Source organism: Protomyctophum bolini, assembly GCF_963924005.1.
Source record: "Protomyctophum bolini genome assembly, chromosome: 5".
Taxonomy (NCBI): Eukaryota; Metazoa; Chordata; class Actinopteri; order Myctophiformes; family Myctophidae; genus Protomyctophum; species Protomyctophum bolini.
This window is the reverse complement of record NC_137866.1, coordinates 2,720,782-2,743,742: the sequence shown is the minus strand read 5'-3', so window position 1 is coordinate 2,743,742 and position 22,961 is coordinate 2,720,782. Positions and strand designations below refer to the sequence as shown.

The following is a 22,961-nucleotide window of genomic DNA, read 5'->3' as shown; positions in this document are numbered from 1 at the left end:
ACTATACTATGCTATACATATGTACTATGCTACATATACGTTACACCGCAGGTAATTCAAACCTTTTTTGAATCCCTTGCCTTGACCCAGATTTGAATGATGTCTCGAACAGTGACACAGAGATCTACCTCCTGTGATCACAAAACACATAATTAGAATATATAGCTATAGATATAGATATCGTGTGTATTGTCAAACAATTAAGCCTACTGTTGAAAACAATGTGAGGTATTAAATACAGCTCCTGCTCCCACTAATGTTTTAACGTAGATAAACTGCTAGCTTGGCATAATGAACAGATCATCATCCCTCGTCTTGTCAACATGCTGGGCAACAGTGTCCACAACACGCTCTCTCTAAACACCAACATAACATTCATTAGTCTATCAGAGTTGGAGGAGTTCTATGAACACCAACATAACATTCATTAGTCTATCGGAGTTGGAGGAGTTCTATGAACGCCAAAATAACATTCATTAGTCTATCGGAGTTGGAGGATAACACCAACATAACATTCATTAGTCTATCGGAGTTGGAGTTGGAGGAGTTCTATGAACACCAACATAACATTCATTAGTCTATCGGAGTTGGAGGATAACACCAACATAACATTCATTAGTCTATCGGAGTTGGAGGATAACACCAACATAACATTCATTAGTCTATCGGAGTTGGAGGATAACACCAACATAACATTCATTAGTCTATCGGAGTTGGAGGATAACACCAACATAACATTCATTAGTCTATCAGAGGTGGAGTTGGAGGATAACACCAACATAACATTCATTAGTCTATCAGAGTTGGAGTTGGAGGAGTTCTATAAACACCAACATAACATTCATTAGTCTATCGGAGTTGGAGGATAACACCAACATAACATTCATTAGTCTATCGGAGTTGGAGTTGGAGGATAACACCAACATAACATTCATTAGTCTATCGGAGTTGGAGTTGGAGGATAACACCAACATAACATTCATTAGTCTATCGGAGTTGGAGTTGGAGGATAACACCAACATAACATTCATTAGTCTATCGGAGTTGGAGTTGGAGGAGTTCTATGAACACCAACATAACATTCATTAGTCTATCGGAGTTGGAGTTGGAGGATAACACCAACATAACATTCATTAGTCTATCGGAGTTGGAGTTGGAGGAGTTCTATGAACACCAACATAACATTCATTAGTCTATCGGAGTTGGAGGATAACACCAACATAACATTCATTAGTCTATCGGAGTTGGAGGATAACACCAACATAACATTCATTAGTCTATCGGAGTTGGAGGATAACACCAACATAACATTCATTAGTCTATCAGAGGTGGAGTTGGAGGATAACACCAACATAACATTCATTAGTCTATCAGAGTTGGAGGATAACACCAACATAACATTCATTAGTCTATCGGAGGTGGAGTTGGAGGATAACACCAACATAACATTCATTAGTCTATCAGAGTTGGAGGATAACACCAACATAACATTCATTAGTCTATCGGAGTTGGAGGATAACACCAACATAACATTCATTAGTCTATCGGAGTTGGAGGATAACACCAACATAACATTCATTAGTCTATCGGAGTTGGAGGATAACACCAACATAACATTCATTAGTCTATCAGAGGTGGAGTTGGAGGATAACACCAACATAACATTCATTAGTCTATCAGAGTTGGAGGAGTTCTATGAACACCAACATAACATTCATTAGTCTATCAGAGGTGGAGTTGGAGGATAACACCAAAATAACATTCATTAGTCTATCGGAGTTGGAGTTGGAGGAGTTCTATAAACACCAACATAACATTCATTAGTCTATCAGAGGTGGAGTTGGAGGATAACACCAACATAACATTCATTAGTCTATTGGAGGTGGAGTTGGAGGAGTTCTATAAACACCAACATAACATTCATTAGTCTATCAGAGGTGGAGTTGGAGGATAACACCAACATAACATTCATTAGTCTATTGGAGGTGGAGTTGGAGGATAACACCAACATAACATTCATTAGTCTATCAGAGTTGGGGTTGGAGGATCGGTGCAGTGATTATTGAGACAGTCAGATTCGAGGCGACGATGGAAGGCTCGTCTGAGGACGACCTAGAGAGATTCCATGTACAAACCTCCTCATCTGTTATTAATATAACAACACAGACATGTATGTAAACAATACTAAATATAACTAATACTAAATATTTGTAAACAAACATCAACGTGTTTGTAAACAAATCCCAAATGTTTCTAAACAAACCCTGAAATGTTTGTAAGCAACTCTTAAATGTTTGTTAATAAATCGCTACAGCACCCTGTAGGTCTGCTATTTTGGAAGATGTGCCTGAAATCTTTGAATATTCTTTCAGAGTGAGTTTTTAACTCAAATCTTTGCTACTAAAACATAAAACATATTTTCAGATTGGGTTCGGCGGCCAATGTCATATATATATTTGGGGTCCCTTTGAGAACGACTGACATAGAAACAGCAGGTTTAGCAGATTAAACTGTCAGGTATTTAGAAAGACATTCATATAGAATCTTGTCTCAGGTCTAAAAATGGTGGTTTAACCCATTTTAGGGCGGGAACCCGTTTTGGTGTCAGCATCATGTTATGCTTTAGCTATTGAAAAATAGCAGATCTACAAGCTCATAGCGCGCCACCGAGTGGCGCGCTACGATTTTTTTGAAAAATCGAGCGACTGACATAGAATAAATTTTTTGAATCTGATCTCGGGTCAGAATGAAAACTGTCAGGTATAATTTAGAAGACATTCGTATCGAATCTTCTCTCAGGTCTAAAAAATGGCGTTTTTTTTAATGGTCAACAGTTTGGGGCGGAGTTCCGTCGTTTCTCTTTGGACCGGTCCAAGCCCGGCCGCTTCGATGAGTTCTACGGCCTGCTGCAGCACGTGCACCGCATCCCCAACGTGGAGCTGCTGGTCGGGTACGCCGACGTGCACGGAGACCTGCTGCCCATCAACAACGATGACAACTACCACAAGGCCATCTCCGTGGCCAGCCCCATGCTCCGGCTGTTCCTCCAGAGGAAAGGTAAGGAACCAACAAGTGGGACTTTATACCTTATACTAAGCATTTAAAGTATGAGGTATACCTCACACCGCGGTGGATATTTTGACATTCTGTTTTTTGTTTTGTTTTTTGAATGTTGCCTTTACTGTTGGAGCATCCATAAACTACACAGGTTCGTCTCGGATGTTCTGGAGCATCTTTGTAATGTTAGTGTTGGTGAAAAGCAGGTAAAAGAGTAACGTTTGAGGCAGACTAACATCAGTCACTCTACCGTTCACTGTAGTAGAAGAGGTGCAGATTTAAACCGCAGATATGTCGTCTCCGCCTACAGGAAATACGTTGCCTGCGACCATGAGACCCGTTTCTGAATCGGCCTGTAGACCAGGGGTGGGAAAACTTTTTTGACTTGAGAGCTACTTTCAAAATTTGACAGGAAGTAACTCATAACAAGTCTACGGTGGATTTTTATGAAACAAACACCTTGCAGATTGAAATAATAATTGATAATTCAAGCTTTTTTGCACAGCTACAATGTTGGTGAGTTTGACGTTATTTAACCCATTCTGAACGGGAACCCATGTTGGTGTTAGCATCATGTTATGCTTTAGCTATTAAAATAGCAGATCTACAAGCTCATAGCGCGCCACCGAGTGGCGCGCTATGAGCTTGTAGGTCTGCTTTTTTTGAATAATCGAAGAACGAGTGACATTTTTAGAATCTGATCTCAGGTCAGAATGGGTTAATCAGACCAGTGTGTGTCCAGTGGAAACCTCGTATGAATCTGATCTCAGGTCAGAATGGGTTAATACAATCAGATAGGACTTTTCTGTTGGGTTGAATGAATGAATGAATGGGCTGTCTATGGGAAGTTGCAGCTAGTTACTGTAGCACGTTGCTATGTGAATGAATGAATGAATGAGTCAATGAATATTGACCAATATTATTCACACAGGCTGTCCAGTTTGCTCTATGAGCAATTGTTTTTTCCAGCAAAGAGTAGGTTTTGTGTTAGGACATTGAGGGGGTAGAAACCGAGCGCTCAGAGCGCTGTTTATGCAGCATGGAGTGGAGTGGGACAAGCTGGAGTTGGAAATACATTGTTTTCAACGAGGGCGACGCAAATATGAGCCATTTTAGGCATGTGTGCAACATGACAACTGTTTTAAAGTATTGTACAGTAAACAACTAAAGTCTCTGTAATGTTTATGTTGTACTATTATTACTACAAAACGATGTAAAATAAAGGGATTTAAGATCATTAAAGCTGGGCTGTTGCCCTGAGTCCCAATGCATTTCTGCCTACTTCCGGTCTAGGACTGGTCCCAGTCCCAGTTGGTTGTATCCATTCTCAATAGAAGTCTAGTCCGCCATTGGACTGAAGCCCCATGAAGTGAACGCAGTTTTTGTAACTCTGTTTTACGTCTGGTTTTGTCTAAATAGCTCTGTGGTGTTTAGCTAACCCCCCCCCCCCCCCAACTTAAAGCTGCAAACTTTCCTGTTCCACCTCGTCTCCTGCAGCGCAAGTGCCGACATTCATTTTCATTAGTATTATGAATATAAATTAAATCAAGTTTTTTTTTCATTGTCTCCCAAAATTAGTTTGAATAAATTGTCTTTGAATAAAACGTAACACCGTCTTTTCCCCCCGAAAGGATATTTATAGGAGAAATTAAGCATGTCTTAGTTTAATTAGCGTAGTGTAGCTTCCACACTACACACTACACACTATTCTCTCTGGTCTTCATTAGTCACTCAGGAGGGGGTCGTTGTGCTTCTATTTGGGGTCACCTTTAGTCTCTCAGGAGGGGGTTGTTGTGCTTCTATTTGGGGTCACCTTTAGTCTCTCAGGAGGGGGTTGTTGTGCTTCTATTTGGGGTCACCTTTAGTGGCTCAGGAGGGGGTTGTTGTGCTTCTATTTGGGGTCACCTTTAGTGGCTCAGGAGGGGGTCGTTGTGCTTCTATTTGGGGTCACCTTTAGTCGCTCAGGAGGGGGTTGTTGTGCTTCTATTTGGGGTCAGCTTTTGGACAAAAAGGAAAGGAAAGGTACTATGTTTACCCAGGGTAACTGGACTAAGGAAAGGAAAGGTACTATGTTTACCCAGGGTAACTGGACTAAGGAAAGGAAAGGTACCATGTTTACCCAGGGTAACTGGACTAAGGAAAGCAAAGGTACTATGTTTACCCAGGGTAACTGGACTAAGCTCAATAACTTGTTTACAGCCAGGCCCTGCTCATAGAACATTTCATGGTAGAGGTTCAATGCCTTGTTCAAGGGCACTTCAGCGGTGGTCATTTTAACGTGCCGGTCCGGGGATACGAACTATAGCGACCTTCCGATATCAAGACCGCTCCGCAAACCGTTCGGCCATACCGCTGCCTTTAAGCGTGACATGGCGGTCAGTCACATGGGAGGGAACGGTGTGTTTACCGTGTGGGTGACATTCAGTTTTAGATAAAAATAAAGCAGAGTTTAACTGAACACACTGTGTACACATTACAATCCTGTTACCGTAATCGTCTCTTTATGCTTCCTTATTTTCAGGTTGTTGTAATCAGTTTGCTGATTGTAATTTTCTGATTGTTGTTGCATTTTTAGAGAAGTGCATCGATCGCTGTTGTTTTTCCCTGTTGTTCTTTTTAACCCATTCTGACCTGAGATCAGATTCTAAACTGACAGTTTTCTGAAAAAGCTACGTTTCTAAAAATGTTTCTATGTCAGTCGTTCTTCGATTTTTCAAAAATAGCAGACCTACAGGCTCGTAGCGCGCCACTCGGTGGCGCGCTACGAGCTTGTAGATCTGCTATTTTTCAATAGCTAAAGCATAACATAATGCTAACACCAAAAGGGGTAAATATGTGACAGACTGCTCGTTGTTCTTTTCAATGTCAAGACAGTTGGACGATCAGTAGTATTCTGTGGATCCTTTGATTCCTTTTTACGCCCAAATCATTTTGTGCTTTAATGACGCACTGCAGTGCAACCTGTTGAACGGCGGGAACTCCGCCGTAGGGCCTGCTGTGGTCTGTTGTGTTTAAGCTCATCTAGCTGCGCCATATGACCCTATAGAAGCTAAGCCACTTTGTCAGGAGGAGATTAGTGGGGTCACCGTGTAGCACCGCGTGGAGGCTGTGTTTCAATTACACGCTCCAGACACTGGCTCCATGCTGGGGCTCACTGCCGCAGAGACACACACACACACACACGCACGTACAGACACGCACGCACGCATGCACGCTCCAGACACTGGCTCCATGCTGGGGCTCACTGCCGCATGCACGCACACACACACACACACACACACACACACACACACACACACACACACACACAGAGACACTAGCTCCATGCTGGGGCTCACTGCCGCCTCAACACACGCGCACGCACAGACACGCACGCACGCACAGACACGCACGTACGCACAGAGACACGCACGCACAGAGATGCACGCACGCACGCACGCAGACAGACAGTCCACGATGCAGGCATCTTGCATGCGAAGGCAGACCAATGATGTACACAAAACACACGTCACCATGCGTACACTGAAAACACACACACACACACACACACACACACACCGGAAAGCAGCCCCCCCCAGCAGCCCCCTGGCAGACCCCCTCGCGCCCCCCAGACCCTAATTGCCCTCTCTGTCTCCCCCAACCCCCCCTTTTACCAAACTGCTTAATCAGTTGGTCAGCCTGCAGTAACACATGATGTAGCCTTATGGCTAATGGAACTATCAGTCTGCACTCTGCAGTCAGTTTATTATCATTAACGGCAGAGTTAATAGCTCCAACATTTCCATAGCAGGGGACAGATTGGGTTTGCCAGGCCAGGGGCCAGCTCCCAGGGGACAGATTGGGTTTGCCAGGCCAGGGGCCAGCTCCCAGGGGACAGATTGGGTTTGCCAGGCCAGGGGGCCAGCTCCCAGGGGACATATTGGGTTTGCCAGGCCAGGGGCCAACTCCCAGGGGACAGATTGGGTCTGCCAGGCCAGGGGCCAACTCCCAGGGGACAGATTGGGTCTGCCAGGCCAGGGGCCAACTCCCAGGGGACAGATTGGGTCTGCCAGGCCAGGGGCCAACTCCCAGGGGACAGATTGGGTCTGCCAGGCCAGGGGGCGGGGGCCAACAACTCCCAAATGTTTTTAAGAACAACAGCATGGAGAGAGATCGTGGTTTTGTTTATTTGGAAAGTGTCTTCATTCTGCTGAACACATCGTCTCTCTCTGTCGCTCAGAGACGCCACGACAAAGGAATGACGGGGATGTTGTTATGGAGGATATTGCGAGAGACAATATTAGCCCACTGTCTCTCTCTCAATGAGAGAGAGAGACAGTGGGCTAATATTGCGAGAGAGAGAGAGTTAGTTAGTTAGTTAGTTTAATTTATTGTCCACGTGTGGAAATTCATCTTCGGTCTCAAACAGTAAAAAACAAACGGTTACAACAACAGCAACAACACTTAACACAATTATTTTCACATGGCAAAAAAGTGCAGGACAACACAGTGGCAGATACACTGGAAAAACAAACAAATCTAGCGAGACATGGTATCATTTAGTGCCTTAATGGCATTTGGTATGAAAGAATTTAAAAAAATGTTACGGTTAGCTCTTGGTACTTTGTACCGTCTACCAGAGGGAAGTAGTTCGAACTCCCTGCAGAGTGGATGACAGTGGGTTGTCTCTCAATATTATCTCTCAATGGTGTCTGTGTGGTGAGAATTAGGCCCCACGCGACCCCCTCCTCATTTCACCCCTGGTTGGCTAAGAATAGAGGGGGGTATGCACGTGACTCCATCATCATAGCCGGGAGTTATGAGGGAGTTTTGAGGGAGTTATGAGGGATCGCCTACTGAGTGGCAAAAAGCTACTTTCTGGCCTTGACAGCCCATACAGTATACATCCACACAGTAAAGTCCTGTCTGATTGCATTAACCCATTCTGACCTGAGATCAGATTCATACGAGGTTTCCACTGGACACACACTGGTCTGATTAACCCATTCTGACCTGAGATCAGATTAAAAAAATGTCAGTCGTTCTTCGATTTTTCAAAAATAGCAGACCTACAAGCTCGTAGCGCGCCACTCGGTGGCGCGCTATGAGCTTGTAGATCTGCTATTTTTCAATAGCTAAAGCATAACATGCTAACACCAAAATGGGTTCCCGTTCAGAATGGGTTAAACAACGTTAAACTCACTCTGCCACTCGATTTGCCACTCACTTTATGCATGCGCATGCCCTATAGCAGGGATCTGCAACCTTTTTGAAACAAAGTGCCATGTTTTTAGTTTCTAGATTAGTCGGTGTCACTTTAATGACGCCACACCACATGTTTTGATTGTCCACGAATAATATAACCTTTTCCCTTGTTAAATATTCTTTCACATTGTTATAGTGATCATTAGACTCATTAGCATAGAGGCCTCCTATCTCCCTCCCCAGTCAGAGTTCAGAGTTTGTATAGGTCTGCTATTTAAAAAAATGGAAGAACGACTGACATTAGTAGAAACATAGCTTTTTCAGAAAACTGTCATTTTCAAACGGACATTTTTTAGAATCTGATCTCAGGTCAGAATGGGGTTGCAACCGTGTGGACCCATGAAGGAGTGTCATGGTGACCCTTTGGTGGTGGTTTTAGAGGCTCGAGGCTGTGTGACTGTTATGTCTGAGTGTCTTAACGTTTACTGTAGTGTGATGATGATGATGCGAGCGGTAATCGTTGCGTAAGAGCGTTGCGGAGCAGAGCCTGAGAGCGGAACGGGCCGCCTGGGTGTTCAGTGGGTTCTCTTGCTTGGCCTGTGTGTGTCTGTGTGTGCGTGCGTGTGGGTGTGCGTGCGTGTGTGTGTGTGCGTGCCTGTGTGTGTGTGTGTGCGTGCGCGTGTGTGCGTGCGTGCGTGTGTGTGTGTGCCTGCGTGCGTGTCTGTGTGTGTCTGTGTGTGCGTGCGTGTCTGTGGGTGTGTGTGTGTCTGTGTGCGTGCGTGCGTGCGTGTGTGTGTGTGTGTGTGTGTGTGTGTGGATGGAATGCTGCAGTGAAATCTCTTGATCAGCACTAGGCTAGGCGGAATGTGTTTACAGTTCATAAAGGCCACGCTTATGATTAGCAGTCATCGTCGTAGCTAACGCTAACGGATGGATGCACCATGGTGGATTCGAACCGCACGACCTCCGTGGTGGTGGTGGGCAGGGACTTGACCGCTGCGCCACCCGTGAGCGCCTATACTGTACTGTACATACAGTACAGTAGGCCCAGCCATTGTGGTCATCTGTGTGTGTGTGTTGTTTCATTCAGTCAGTGTTTTATCCCATTCTGAACGGGAACCCCTTTTGGTGTTAGCATCACGTTATGCTTTAGCTATTGAAAAAATAGCAGATCTACAAGCTCGTAGCGCGCCACCGAGTGGCACGCTACGAGCTTGTAGATCTGCTATTTTTGAAAAAATCGAAGAACGACTGACATATAGAAACATAGCTTTTTCAGAAAACTGTCAGGATGTATAGAAGACGTTTATAGAATCTGATCTCAGGTCAGAATGGGTTATTCAACAGACTGCAGAGGAATGGATGAATGAATGAACGGAACGGCCATGAGTGTCACGTCTGTCGTTGTAACCGTCGCGGTCCGTTTCCTTGGATAATGGGACGCATTGTCGAGGTTTTCTACGCTTCAACGCCGCATCACTGGCCAGCTCTTAATGTCGTATTGTTCAATGCTGATGGTGTGTGTGTGTGTGTGTGTGTGTGTGTGTGTGTGTGTGGGTTGACTGCTTCTCTGTGGCTAATGGTTTTGTATTTTATGTCATAGCGTCGGTCATATAGTTGCACACAGTTGTATTTTCCAGGAGGGAAAAAATCCCCATCTCTGTCTCTCTCTCTCTCTCTCTCTCTCTCTCTCTCTGTCTCTCTCTCTCTCTCTCTCTCTCTCTCTCTCTTCAACTATGTGTTGAAGGACTGTCTGTATGTGGGTGTGTGAGGTGGCTCAGTGTTTATACTGGTTGCCATGGTGACCAGTGAAGAGCTCTGTTCATAGGTGGATTAGCAGCTCTGGAGGGGTGTTGACGGGAGCCGCCCGCAATGCATGCTGGGCAAGATTACTACGACCACTCTGGCCCAAATGCACCACCAGTTTTAGCCATTTGTATTTTTTTGTACTGATTCTGACTTAGCTGTAATATATCCACCTTTTTCATATGGCCCATAAGTCTTTGCCTGTGTGTGTGTGTGTGTGTGTGTGTGTGTGTGTGTGTGTGTGTGTGCATAAGTTCATCTTTCTCTTGCTGTGTTGCCAGTTTTGCAAGAGAAACAAAGTGGCCAGGTCTATATGAAAACAACCACAAATGAAAATATCTGATCTACAAGCTCACAGCGAGCGACACATTGTGAGGTTGTATATCTGTTATTTAAAAATAAAAACACATTGAGAATAAATCTATATATTTTAGCTTAAGTTTGACGTGTGTACAATACAATTCAATTCAATGTCCAGAGAGCTTTTCGATATGTCAATCCATTTATTTCACATAAAGCCATAGATTAACTCACTTGATGTAAACAGGACATGAACGCCACAGTGTCACGGTCGAAAGCTGTTTGGCTTCACCTGTTGCACACCTGAGTGCCCTCGCCCAACTGACAGGTATAATAATGGGTTACCAAGGTGACCATCCACCCTCTGACTGACACGTGAGTGACATGACGTCATTAATTAGCAATTTCACAACATTCAACATTCATTTAAATAAACAAAACAAAATGAACAGGAAGGCGATTTGGCTCCAACACATGGATAGATAGTGATGTCGTAATGGTGACGCACTGACTCTCAGCCAGGCCCAAACGAAAGCATTATATTGTATTATATTATATTATATTATGCTGATCAAAGATCTGGTGAGACGTAGGAGGGGCCCGGACGGGAGACAACCCACAGAGCCTAGTCCCTCCATGTGCCAGAAGTGTACCTCCCAGCCCTATAGCAGAGTATAGTTCTGGAGTAGTTCCAACGGATTGTGTGCCCCTGGTCTTTCCCTAGTGGGACTGATCGAGGGTTAGCTACTGGGACGTAAGTCGGGACTTGATCACTACCGGCTGGGTCGCCTGAGTGAGGGGTATGATGTTGAGAGACCCGAAACCCCGTTTGACCTCAGGATACATCACTGAGGAAGGATACGTCCCAAGCTCATCCACGCAATGTTTTTTAGTTATTTGAAAGGATGCCTGTGAAGTATACGTAAAAATATACTACAAATAAATGATGGTCGTCTTTAAAATTGGCCTTTTATATGTGACGGTCGTTGGTTATTTTAGGAGAGTGTAAATGTAACAGTGAATATGCTGACCTCATCACGAGACTGCATTTCAAAGAAAGAAAAGACAGTATGTAATTCTATCGTCGGCCCCAATTGTGGCGACTTTGTGTCAGGAAGGATATTTCTGACTCACCTCACCCTGAAGGTGAGGTGAGTCAGCGCTGAAAGCACTTTGCATTTCTGACAAAGAAAATAAAGAAAGGTGCTGCCGTGCGTCAGCAGACTCAGCAGCTCTCTGTGGTGGAAACAGTTTCAGGAGCTTGTTGTGTTTAGGTTTCATACTCGTGACTGACAGGGATATCTGGTAGAGAGAGAGACAGCACTGATCTGAGATCTGTTAGAGAGAGAGACAGCACTGATCTGAGATCTGTTAGAGAGAGAGACAGCACTGATCTGAGATCTGTTAGAGAGAGAGACAGCCAGCACTGATCTGAGATCTGTTAGAGAGAGAGAGACAGCACTGATCTGAGATCTGTTACAGAGAGAGACAGCACTGATCTGAGATCTGTTAGAGAGAGAGACAGCACTGATCTGAGATCTGTTACAGAGAGAGACGGCACTGATCTGAGATCTGTTAGAGAGAGAGAGCCAGCACTCCAAAGTCCATTAATGGTACATTTATTGCATATAGAGTAGAACCAGGGGTGCCCACACTTTTTTGACTTGAGAGCTACTTTCACAATGACCAGCTCAACCAGCTCTACTCACCCAAAAAAGCATTATCCCATTGCTGAAAACAGCAGCACTGGCGTTGCATACTATAAGACAAACACACTTGGAATGGGAAATAGAGAGAGAGGAACATGGAATTCGTAGTTATTTGTATATGACTTTGTATTTGTATTGCATTTGTATTGTCACCTTAATACTTGAATTAAGGTGACAATACAAATCATCTTAACGATATATATTTTGGGGCATGTCATGTAATCCATGTGATGCACAGCCTTTGTGATCTACTGGTAGATCGCGATCTACCTTTTATTTTGGGCACCCCTTATGCGCATGCATTAAGTGTATATGAATAGGAAATGGAGTGGCAAAGTGAGCTTAACATTGTTTAATGTCGTTTAATGCAATCAGATATGACTTTTCCGTTTGGATGCATGGTGCGTTGTCGAGGCCAGAAAGTAGTTTTTTAGCCACTCAGTAGGCATTATTTCCTGCATAACTTCCTGGTTTGATGATGATGATGTCACGCGCATATCCCTCTATCGTGCAGCACATGTATCTCAGACACACGCTGAGGAAGGCTTTACGGCCCAAACGCCTTCCGTGTTCTGTGACTGTATACCGTGCTGCACAATATGCAATAAATGTACCGTTAATGGACTTTGGAGTGCTGGCTGTATCTCTCTCTCTAAGGCCTCACTCACACCTTTACAACAGACGTAATGATGTATGCTTGTTGTATACAAAGGGTGTGATGCATCTCGCCCCACAATGCATTTCCAATGGGAGTCACATGGTTTGACACAACATTTGTGTTGTATGAGGGGGAGGGGGGGGGGGAGGGGGGGCAGTCGAAACACAGCCCGAAAGTCCTACAACAGCTTGTAGTCCAAAATGTTGTATATCAAACCATGTGACTTCCATTGGAAATGCATTGGGGCGGCCATGACACTTCATCTTGCTTACATCTAGCATGCATTAATGTTATCATGCACCCAGTAGGTCATCTGCATTTTTGTGTTGAGAGTGCTCGTTTTTCCTCCTTCTATGTACAGTAGGTGTGATTGGATCAGTTGACGAGCCGGTATACATGCTTGTTGTGAGTCCAGTATTTCATGGGTGTGTTCAGACGTGCGTGGCCGAACCTGTGACATCACGTTTGTGTACAGTATGTCAGACAGTCAACCAGAACATTACAGTACAGTAGGCTAGTACTACTAGTACTAGAATATACAAAATACTCAAGTATAAAGTATACAAATACCTCAAAATGTTACTTAAGTAAATGTACTTAGTTACTTTCCACCATTGATATACACACATCACATACATGCACCGTGTACCCAGGATTCCATTCAGTGGCACCTGTAACACGGAATCAATCTCTCTCTCTCTCTCTGTCTCTCTGTCTCTCTGTCTGTCTCTCTCTCTCTCTCTCTGTCTCTGTCTCTGTCTCTCTCTCTCTCTCTCTCTCTCTCTCTCTCTCTCTCTCCCTCTCTCTCTCTGGGCGTGTGACTCGTGATGTCACCCAGTTTCAACCTGACTAACTCATACAGGGAGGGAGAGAAAGTTAGAGACAAAGTAATATAATGTGCGCACGTGTGCGTGCGTACGCGCGCGCGTGCATGTGTATGTGCGTGCGTGTGTACGTGTGTGCGTGCGCGTGCATGCGTGCGTGTGTGTATGTGCGTGTGCGTGTGTGCGTGCATGCGTGCGTGCGTGTGCATGTGTATGTGCGTGCGTGTGTGTCTCTCCCAACCCCGGGAACTGCCTGAGTAATTAGTAACCACAGCGTGAGTCATCCAGCCATGAGGACAGAGATAGTACAGTTACAGTTACTGTACTAGTACAGTACTGTACTGTACTAGTACATTATACTTAGGGCCGGGACTTTAACGCGTTAATCGAGATTAATTATAACTACAGAAAAATTTATCGCGATTAATTAACTACAGATAAATTATAATCGCACCTTTTTGTTTCCCCCATAATAAAGTTGTTTTTATTTGTTTTCTCATGCCCAGCCATGTAAAGCACATTTGAGTATTCATATACACACTGAAGACACTTCATATAGGCACTTTGCTGCCTATATATCACTGTTGGTGCACTGTAAATAATAAAAAAGTCCCCCCATTCTGTGTTGCCTACACACTAAACCCAAGCGTTTAAGTTATAAACTGTTTTAAACACATAATTTGTAACACTTTTTAAACACATAAACGTGTTTCGTTTTTACAATCAAAGTCAGTCATATAGGGGTTTAGAATTTGAACACTAGGTGTTCTCGTGAGGTGTTTGAGTGAACTTGAGTGTTCTACTGTATTGTATGAATATTAATAAACACTTGGCATTTTATTATTACACACATGGTGTTTAGGTTTAAACGCGTCACATGTTCCAGGGATTTACAGTGTATAGAACTGGAGGTCTGAAAAAAACAGTAACATTATGAAGTACATTTTTGCGATGTCACTGAGATGCACTTCATAATGTTACTGATTTCTTTTCAGACCTCCAGTTCTAGGCAACACAGAATGGGGGGGACTTTCTTATTATATCCACACAACAACTCTAAGGTATATATTAATGACAGTAAAATGTTGAAAATGAGTGGAATCCCGTAGTCACTAATTCACTGGGATACCAAAAAACATTTGAAAAAAAGGTTTCAAACTGTTCTCGGGTTAAATATTGATATGCGATTAAAATGCGATTAATCGAGATTAATTAACTACAAAGCCTCTGATTAATTAGATTAATTTTTTGAATCGAGTCCCAGCTCTAATTATAGTACAGTACAGTACAGTACACTACAGTACAGTTCGTAGGGCAAGCCAAGTGCCATGTTTTCATTTTCGTGATAGTCAGTGTGCCATATTATATAATATAATTATGACACCACATCAAAATTAAATATTCCCAATTGATTGTGATTGTCCGTATAATATAGGACACACGTAACAAGCTTATAAATATGTTCAGGATGTTAATATGATCCTTAAACTCAGAGCAATAACGCACCTAATCCGTCCCCAGTCATGAGTTTAGGAGTTTGAATGAATGTACAATTATGTGCAGGATGTAAATTATCATGTAATTTGTATAGATGTGAATGGACTTAATTTAACTGAGTTACACTTTTTTGGGAATATTTAATTGTAAAAGAAAAACCTTCATCTCTCTCTCTCTCTCTCACACACACTTATGCCAGTGTGCCAGTGATCACCCTCCCTCGTGCCAGTACAGTACAGTACAGTACAGTACAGTACAGTACAGTACAGTACAGTACAGTACAGTACAGTACAGTACAGTACAGTACAGTACAGTACAGTACAGTACAGTACAGTACAGTAGCCTACAGTTCATAGAGCAAGCAACAGAGAGTGAAAACAAGCACTGGGTCTTAGGAATGGATAGAGATACTGTATGTAGTATGACTCAGAGATACAGAATGGATATAGATACTGTATGTAGTATGAATCAGAGATACAGAATGGATAGAGATACTGTATGTAGTATGACTCAGAGATACAGAATGGATATAGATACTGTAATGTACAGTAGTGTGACTCAGAGATACAGAAAGATAAACTGAACTTGCTACTTGACATTCCGTTTCTCTCCAAAGTTCAATGTTGCCACTACTGTTAAGAAGCAGCCATGAGAAGGGGAGCAAGCTAACTGTACCTGTGTGTGTACCTGTCCTGTGTATTTTTATGCTATGCTATGCTTTTTTAATATATATTTTTTATTCCACGATTTTGTAACCCATTTTTCACCCCTGTGTCAATCATCTAATGTGATCCTGGGCTCTACACACCCTCCACCAACCTAGTCCCCATATATGGGGGACAAGGGGAGACCAACCTAGTCCCCATATATGGGGGACAAGGGGAGAGCAACGGACTTGAACTCATGCTCCCTTCATGCCTGAGTGTCCAAGTTGCTCCTTTACACCTGACAGGGGGGAGTTTCCCTGGTTGGACGTATAGCGCGTGGAAGGAACACGTTATTCCAACCAGTTCCTTTCCCCTCCATCAGGCGCCCCGGCTGGCCAGGGGGAGGCAGTTTGCTATGCTATGTTATGCTATGCTATGTTGCACCTATGTGTACTTGCACTGCTGTAATGTTGTATGTATAGGACCCCGTCTAAAACGAGATGCTGCATTTCAGGGGGCCATCCTCTCAATAAAATTCTGACAAATTCTACATGGAGACAGACAGACCGACAGAGAAGTACAGTTCTGATTCAGAACGGGTCTGTATGGAGACAGACAGACAGAGAAGTACAGGTCTGATTTAGAATGGGCCTACAGTATATGGAGACAGACAGACAGACAGACAGAGAAGTACAGTTCTGATTCAGAACGGGTCTGTATGGAGACAGACAGACAGAGAAGTACAGGTCTGATTTAGAATGGGCCTACAGTATATGGAGACAGACAGACAGACAGACAGAGAAGTACAGTTCTGATTCAGAACGGGTCTGTATGGAGACAGACAGACAGAGAAGTACAGGTCTGATTTAGAATGGGCCTATACAGTATATGGAGACAGACAGACAGACAGACAGAAGTACAGTTCTGATTCAGAACGGGTCTACATGGAGACAGACAGACAGACAGAGAAGTACAGGTCTGATTCAGAACGGGCCACGCGTACCGTCCGCACTGTGCATAACGCTCAACGCACAAGCAGACGAGCTGACGAGGAATATGAGAGAGAGAGACAGAGAAAATAAATGAGAATATGAGCGAGAGAGAGAGAGAGAGAGAGAGAAAATTGAAGGAATATAAATCAAAGGGAGAATGTCAGATATGACATGGGGATGAAGGGGGGGAGACAGAGAGAGAGAGACGATGATGAAAGCACTAGTGATGACAGAGGAGGAGAGATGGCGTATTATACAGTAAGTATACAGTACAAGGTGGGAAGAGTTCAGATATACGAGACCCCGGGAGTGACATTCTTTTGTCCCGTACATGGAGGCCCTGCATCTTCTTCTCGCTCTGTTTTGGATTAATTAAGAATCTGATTGTTTTTTTTTTTCTATTTCAATTCATGTACATGAACGTTTTTGGGTGGGAACACCTTTTGGTGTTAGCATCATGTTATGCTTTAGCTATTGAAAAACAGCAGATCTACAAGCTCATAGCGCGCCACCGAGTGGCGCGCTACAAGCTTGTAGGTCTGCTATTTTTGAAAAATCGAAGAACAACTGACATATAGAAACATAGCTTTTTCAGAAAACTGTCAGGATGTAGAAGACATTTATAGAATCTGATCTCAGGTCAGAATGGATGAAAACCGTACAGTGTACAACTCCAGTAATCTGCCCCAGTTTACTGTACAAATAGATGGTAGGTTTGGAGGGGGAGGAGGGGAGGAGGAGGAGGGGAGGAGGAGGGGAGGGGGAGGAGGAGGGGAGGACGCCTAATAACATGGAGATGGAGGCAGTGAGGAGGGAGGACGGAGAGAGAGAGAGAGACGGGTATAGCATTAAGGAAGGAAGAATGTACCAGGCATTGTTTAGACAAGACGTATAATGAGAGAGAGAGAGAGATAGAGAGAGAGAGAGAGAGAGAGAGAGAGGAGGAGAAGGAGAAGAGGGGAGTAGTGTATGAGTGCGATAGGAATGCAGAGAGAGAGGGAGAGGGAGAGGGAGAGGGAGAGAGGGAGAGGGGTGGATGGGGGGGTGGGAGAGGAGCATTGCGGGGTGGGGGGAGGGGGGGGTAGTATTAGTTAAGGAGGAATGCAGAGTGAGGCCCTAGCCGAGAGAGAGAGAGAGATAGAGATAGAGAGAGAGAGATAGATGGAGGGGGCTATGGCTGGGTGGAATGCAGCCAGGCTCTGATCACCTCAGCTGGGCTAGATTGGACCGGACAGCCCGGGCCGGGCCTGACCGCCCGGCCTGGCGCTGCCCGGCCCGGCCCGCTGGAGAGAGAGAGGCTCCATCGTCTGCATTAACCCATTTTAGGCAGGAACCCGTTTTGGTGTTATAGCATTACGTTATGCTTTAGCTATTGAAAAATAGCAGATCTACAAGCGGTGGCGCGCTACGAGCTTGTAGATCTGCTTTTTTTTATTTTAAATCGAAGAACAACTGACATAGAAACATAGCTTCTTCAGATAACTGTCATTTTCAAACAGACGTTTTTTTTAATCTGATCTCAGATCAGAATGGGTTAATAGGAATGAGAGAGTTGGTGGGTGGGGGGGGGAGGGGGGTACATAGACAGGATGAGTGAATGAGAGATAACAGGAAATGGTGGAAATAATGGTGGAAGGGAAAAGAGACTGAGAGAAATCGATACAGAGATCTAGAAAAAAGCAGATGGAGGTACAGTATAAGCGCTGCACGATTAATTGAAAAAAATGTTGAGATCTTTTTTCTTTTTACTTATATTTTTTATCGCACGATTTTGTAACCCATTTTTCACCCCTGTGTCAATTATCTAATGTGATCCTGGGCTCTACACACCCTCCACCAACCTGGGGAGAGCAACGGACTTGAACTCATGCTTCCTTCATGCCTGAGTGTCCAAGTTGCTCCTTTACACCTGACAGGGGGGAGTTTCCCTGGTTGGACGTAGCGCGTGGAAGGAACACGTTATTCCAACCAGTTCCTTTCCCCTCCATCAGGCGCCCCGGCTGGCCAGGGGGAGGCAGTTTAGAGACCAGGATTACTGCATGTTTTTGTGAGGGTACATTTGAGCTTGAATCGCGTATAGCACTGGGTTGGGCTGTCCAGTTCATTTCAGTTCACTCATGTTTTTGCTACAAGAAGAGAGAGACTTTTATAATGAGAGGTTTCAGTGGAGCACAACTTTGATGTTGTCTGTTTTTTAAAGCCATGTCGTTGAAGCTCCAACCCACTGATGCTGAGTGTCAAGCAGGGAGAGGCATTATTGGGTCCCATTGTTTTTACAGTCTTTGGTATGAGGCAGCGGTGGCCGAACGGTTTGTTGGAGCGGTCTTGATATCGGAAGGTTGCTAGTTCGTATCCCCGGACCGGCCACGTTAAAATTACCACCGCTGAAGTGCCCTTTATGGACAAGGCATTGAACCCCTACCATGAAATGTTCTATGAGCAGGGCCTGGCTGTAAACAAGTTCTTGAGCTTAGTCCAGTTACCCTGGGTAAACATAGTACCTTTCCTTTCCTTAGTCCAGTTACCCTGGGTAAACATAGTACCTTTCCTTTCCTTAGTCCAGTTACCCTGGGTAAACATAGTACCTTTCCTTTCCTTAGTCCAGTTACCCTGGGTAAACATGGTACCTTTCCTTTCCTTAGTCCAGTTACCCTGGGTAAACATAGTACCTTTCCTTTCCTTAGTCCAGTTACCCTGGGTAAACATAGTACCTTTCCTTTCCTTAGTCCAGTTACCCTGGGTAAACATAGTACCTTTCCTTTCCTTAGTCCAGTTACCCTGGGTAAACATAGTACCTTTCCTTTCCTTAGTCCAGTTACCCTGGGTAAACATAGTACCTTTCCTTTCCTTAGTCCAGTTACCGTGGGTAAACATAGTACCTTTCCTTTCCTTAGTCCAGTTACCCTGGGTAAACATAGTACCTTTCCTTTCCTTAGTCCAGTTACCCTGGGTAAACATAGTACCTTTCCTTTCCTTAGTCCAGTTACCGTGGGTAAACATAGTACCTTTCCTTTCCTTAGTCCAGTTACCCTGGGTAAACATAGTACCTTTCCTTTCCTTAGTCCAGTTACCCTGGGTAAACATAGTACCTTTCCTTTCCTTAGTCCAGTTACCCTGCAGGGTAAACATAGTACCTTTCCTTTCCTTAGTCCAGTTACCCTGGGTAAACATAGTACCTTTCCTTTCCTTAGTCCAGTTACCCTGGGTAAACATAGTACCTTTCCTTTCCTTAGTCCAGTTACCCTGGGTAAACATAGTACCTTTCCTTTCCTTAGTCCAGTTACCCTGCAGGGTAAACATAGTACCTTTCCTTTCCTTAGTCCAGTTACCCTGGGTAAACATAGTACCTTTCCTTTCCTTAGTCCAGTTACCCTGGGTAAACATAGTACCTTTTCTTTCCTTAGTCCAGTTACCCTGCAGGGTAAACATAGTACCTTTCCTTTCCTTAGTCCAGTTACCCTGGGTAAACATAGTACCTTTCCTTTCCTTAGTCCAGTTACCCTGGGTAAACATAGTACCTTTCCTTTCCTTAGTCCAGTTACCCTGGGTAAACATAGTACCTTTCCTTTCCTTAGTCCAGTTACCCTGGGTAAACATAGTACCTTTCCTTTCCTTAGTCCAGTTACCCTGGGTAAACATAGTACCTTTCCTTTCCTTAGTCCAGTTACCCTGCAGGGTAAACATAGTACCTTTCCTTTCCTTAGTCCAGTTACCCTGGGTAAACATAGTACCTTTCCTTTCCTTACCTGGCTGGGGATCGAACCCCCGACCTCCCAGTCTCAGGGCGGACACTCTAACCACGAGGCCACTGTCTGGTTCAATCCCAAACATAACTTGTGCCGTTCCAAGTATAGGGATGTAAAACATTTGACCTTTCATTTAAGCAGAATGTCTGTTTCTATCACGAGGGACCTATATTGCCTATTATTGCCCCATCGCGGAGCTGACAAATATTCATGGGAATTACATTTCATTAGAAGGATTCAAGCACGATAGTTTTATTGGCTGTTATTCTTGTCACAGCCCGGGCGTGATTATAATGCTTTCATTTATGCTCGGTATAGAAGAAGTTCTTTCTATTGCTGCTGTGTATAAAAATAGATATAGCCTAGTAAATCTTTTTCTTTCCTCAGGGCTCGGCATCACATCACAGTACTAATTGATATGAGGCTGTGATAACTGATAGCCGTGTGTGTGTGTGTGTGTGTGTGTGTGTGTGTGTGTGTTACTCTGAACATTCCTTTCTACAGAAATACACTAGCTAACGACACACTGTAGCCAGCGGGTTCTGACACGATGCGGGTAGTTTGTGTACCACGCACGCACGCACGCAGCACCGGTGTTGTTTTCGTCGCCTAAAACTAAGACGAAAAATGTTCGTCGACTACCTTTTTCCACTGACGAAAACTAAATGGAAACTAAATGAAAACTAAGCTACGATGACTAAAACTATGACTAAATATACTGACAATTTCGTCAACAAATAAAAAAACTAGACGTAAATGTTGGGAAGGGACTAGTGGACGAGAGATCCAGTATAAGTCATTTTACACTTGGTTGCATGCTGAAAATAGCTGATCTACAAGCTTGTAGATTGGCTATTTTCAGCAAGTGTAAAATCAGTCATTATACGATGGCAATCAAGGCCCGCCAAAACACATTTTAGTCGACTAAATCAACTGTGGATTTAGTCGACTAAAATCGCATGACATCAGTCGACTGAAACTAGACTAGACACTAAAACATTCCTGGTGATTTAATAAAAATGTGACTAAAAACTAAATGAAGTTTAGTTTTAGTTTGTATTTCCCGTTTTAACATGCTATGCCAATATGCTACTGTAAAGGTCTCCACTAGCGTTGGTATTCTATTGTAAAAGGTGCATTTATATAGCGCCTTTATCCAAGACACTTTACATACAGTAGATTGTGCCTAATATTACATTCACCCATCTTGGAGCGACCTTGGAGATCAGCTATTTTCACTACTTCTTAATCATTACTAGTATTTTTTTTATTTACAGAATTTGTTCTTTGAAAAGAAATATTAAAAACAAAATATATCTTTCTGAAATATATTTGTATACGGAAAAGGAAAATGGGATTTTTTTTTACTTGAGCCATGACCCGTAAAAAATAAAATGTCCATGACCCACAAAATGGGTGTTTAATTATGGGACCCATCATGCCGTGTTTGGGAACCACTGCCTTAAGTCTACATACTCTGGCCTGACATAAAGGGCTTTATTGGCATGAGAAAACATACGTTTACATTGCCAAAGCAGAAAGAACAATACAACAATACAGCAAGACAATCAAAACAAAAAATGATGTACATTTGAAGGTCAGAATCTTCAATAGATCAATTTCTATGTACCAAGATCACTCGATGCAGGTATATAGTGCAGGAATATACACACAATGACAGTCACCTTCCAATCCCCCTCTACCCTAACCCAGCCTCTCCAAGCCCCCCTACCCTATAACCCTCTGTCCCAGACACATTCCACAGCCCCCCCCCACCACCCCACCATCACCATCCCAGTCCCAAAAGCCTCTCCCACTCGACCTCAGCTGTGTGTCACAGCCAGCCCGAACGCCGTCTCTCTTGTATGGAGGACTACTGCTCCAGTGCCAGGGTCACATTCCCTGTGCTCCTCCAGACAAAAGCCCCAGTGCCTGTGCCCAGAGAGAGGCCTGTTTCTAATGCCCAGTCCCCTCCCCTCCCTCTCCACACACACACACACACACACACACACACACACACACACACACACACACACACACACACACACACACACACACACACACACACACACACACAGCCTCAGACACATGTCTCAGCCCCACACACACGCCAGCTCTCTAGACCCCCAGTCCCATTCGCACTCCCTCCCCATGCAGGCACACTGCCCAGGCCCAGACAGGCCTTGTTATGAGTCCCAGATTGTGCAGCTATAGCCTCCTACAGTAGATCCATTGCACTGGTCCTCAGAGGAGCACAGCTATACCAGCAGCCTGTGTCCTCTCAGAGGACCATCCATACACAGCTATACCAGCAGCCTGTGTCCTCTCAGAGGACCATCCACACACAGCTACCACCAAACCTGTGTCCTCTCAGAGGACCATCCACACACAGCTATACCAGCAGCCTGTGTCCTCTCAGAGGACCATCCATACACAGCTATACCAGCAGCCTGTGTCCTCTCAGAGGACCATCCATACACAGCTATACCAGCAGCCTGTGTCCTCTCAGAGGACCATCCATACACAGCTATACCAGCAGCC

At 44.2% G+C, this 22,961-nt stretch overlaps 1 protein-coding gene across 1 annotated transcript in view; it reads left to right on the top strand.

The window, feature by feature from the left end:
• The window catches only part of pard6b (par-6 partitioning defective 6 homolog beta (C. elegans)), a gene marked incomplete at its 3' end in the record, with an annotated part of 48,701 nt that overhangs the window by 1,903 nt on the left and 23,837 nt on the right, over positions 1-22,961 (top strand). Inside the window, exon 2 of the mRNA XM_080764523.1 lies at positions 2,835-3,057. Within this exon, the coding sequence (XP_080620649.1) occupies positions 2,835-3,057 (223 nt within the window). The remainder of the gene's footprint in view (positions 1-2,834; positions 3,058-22,961) is intronic.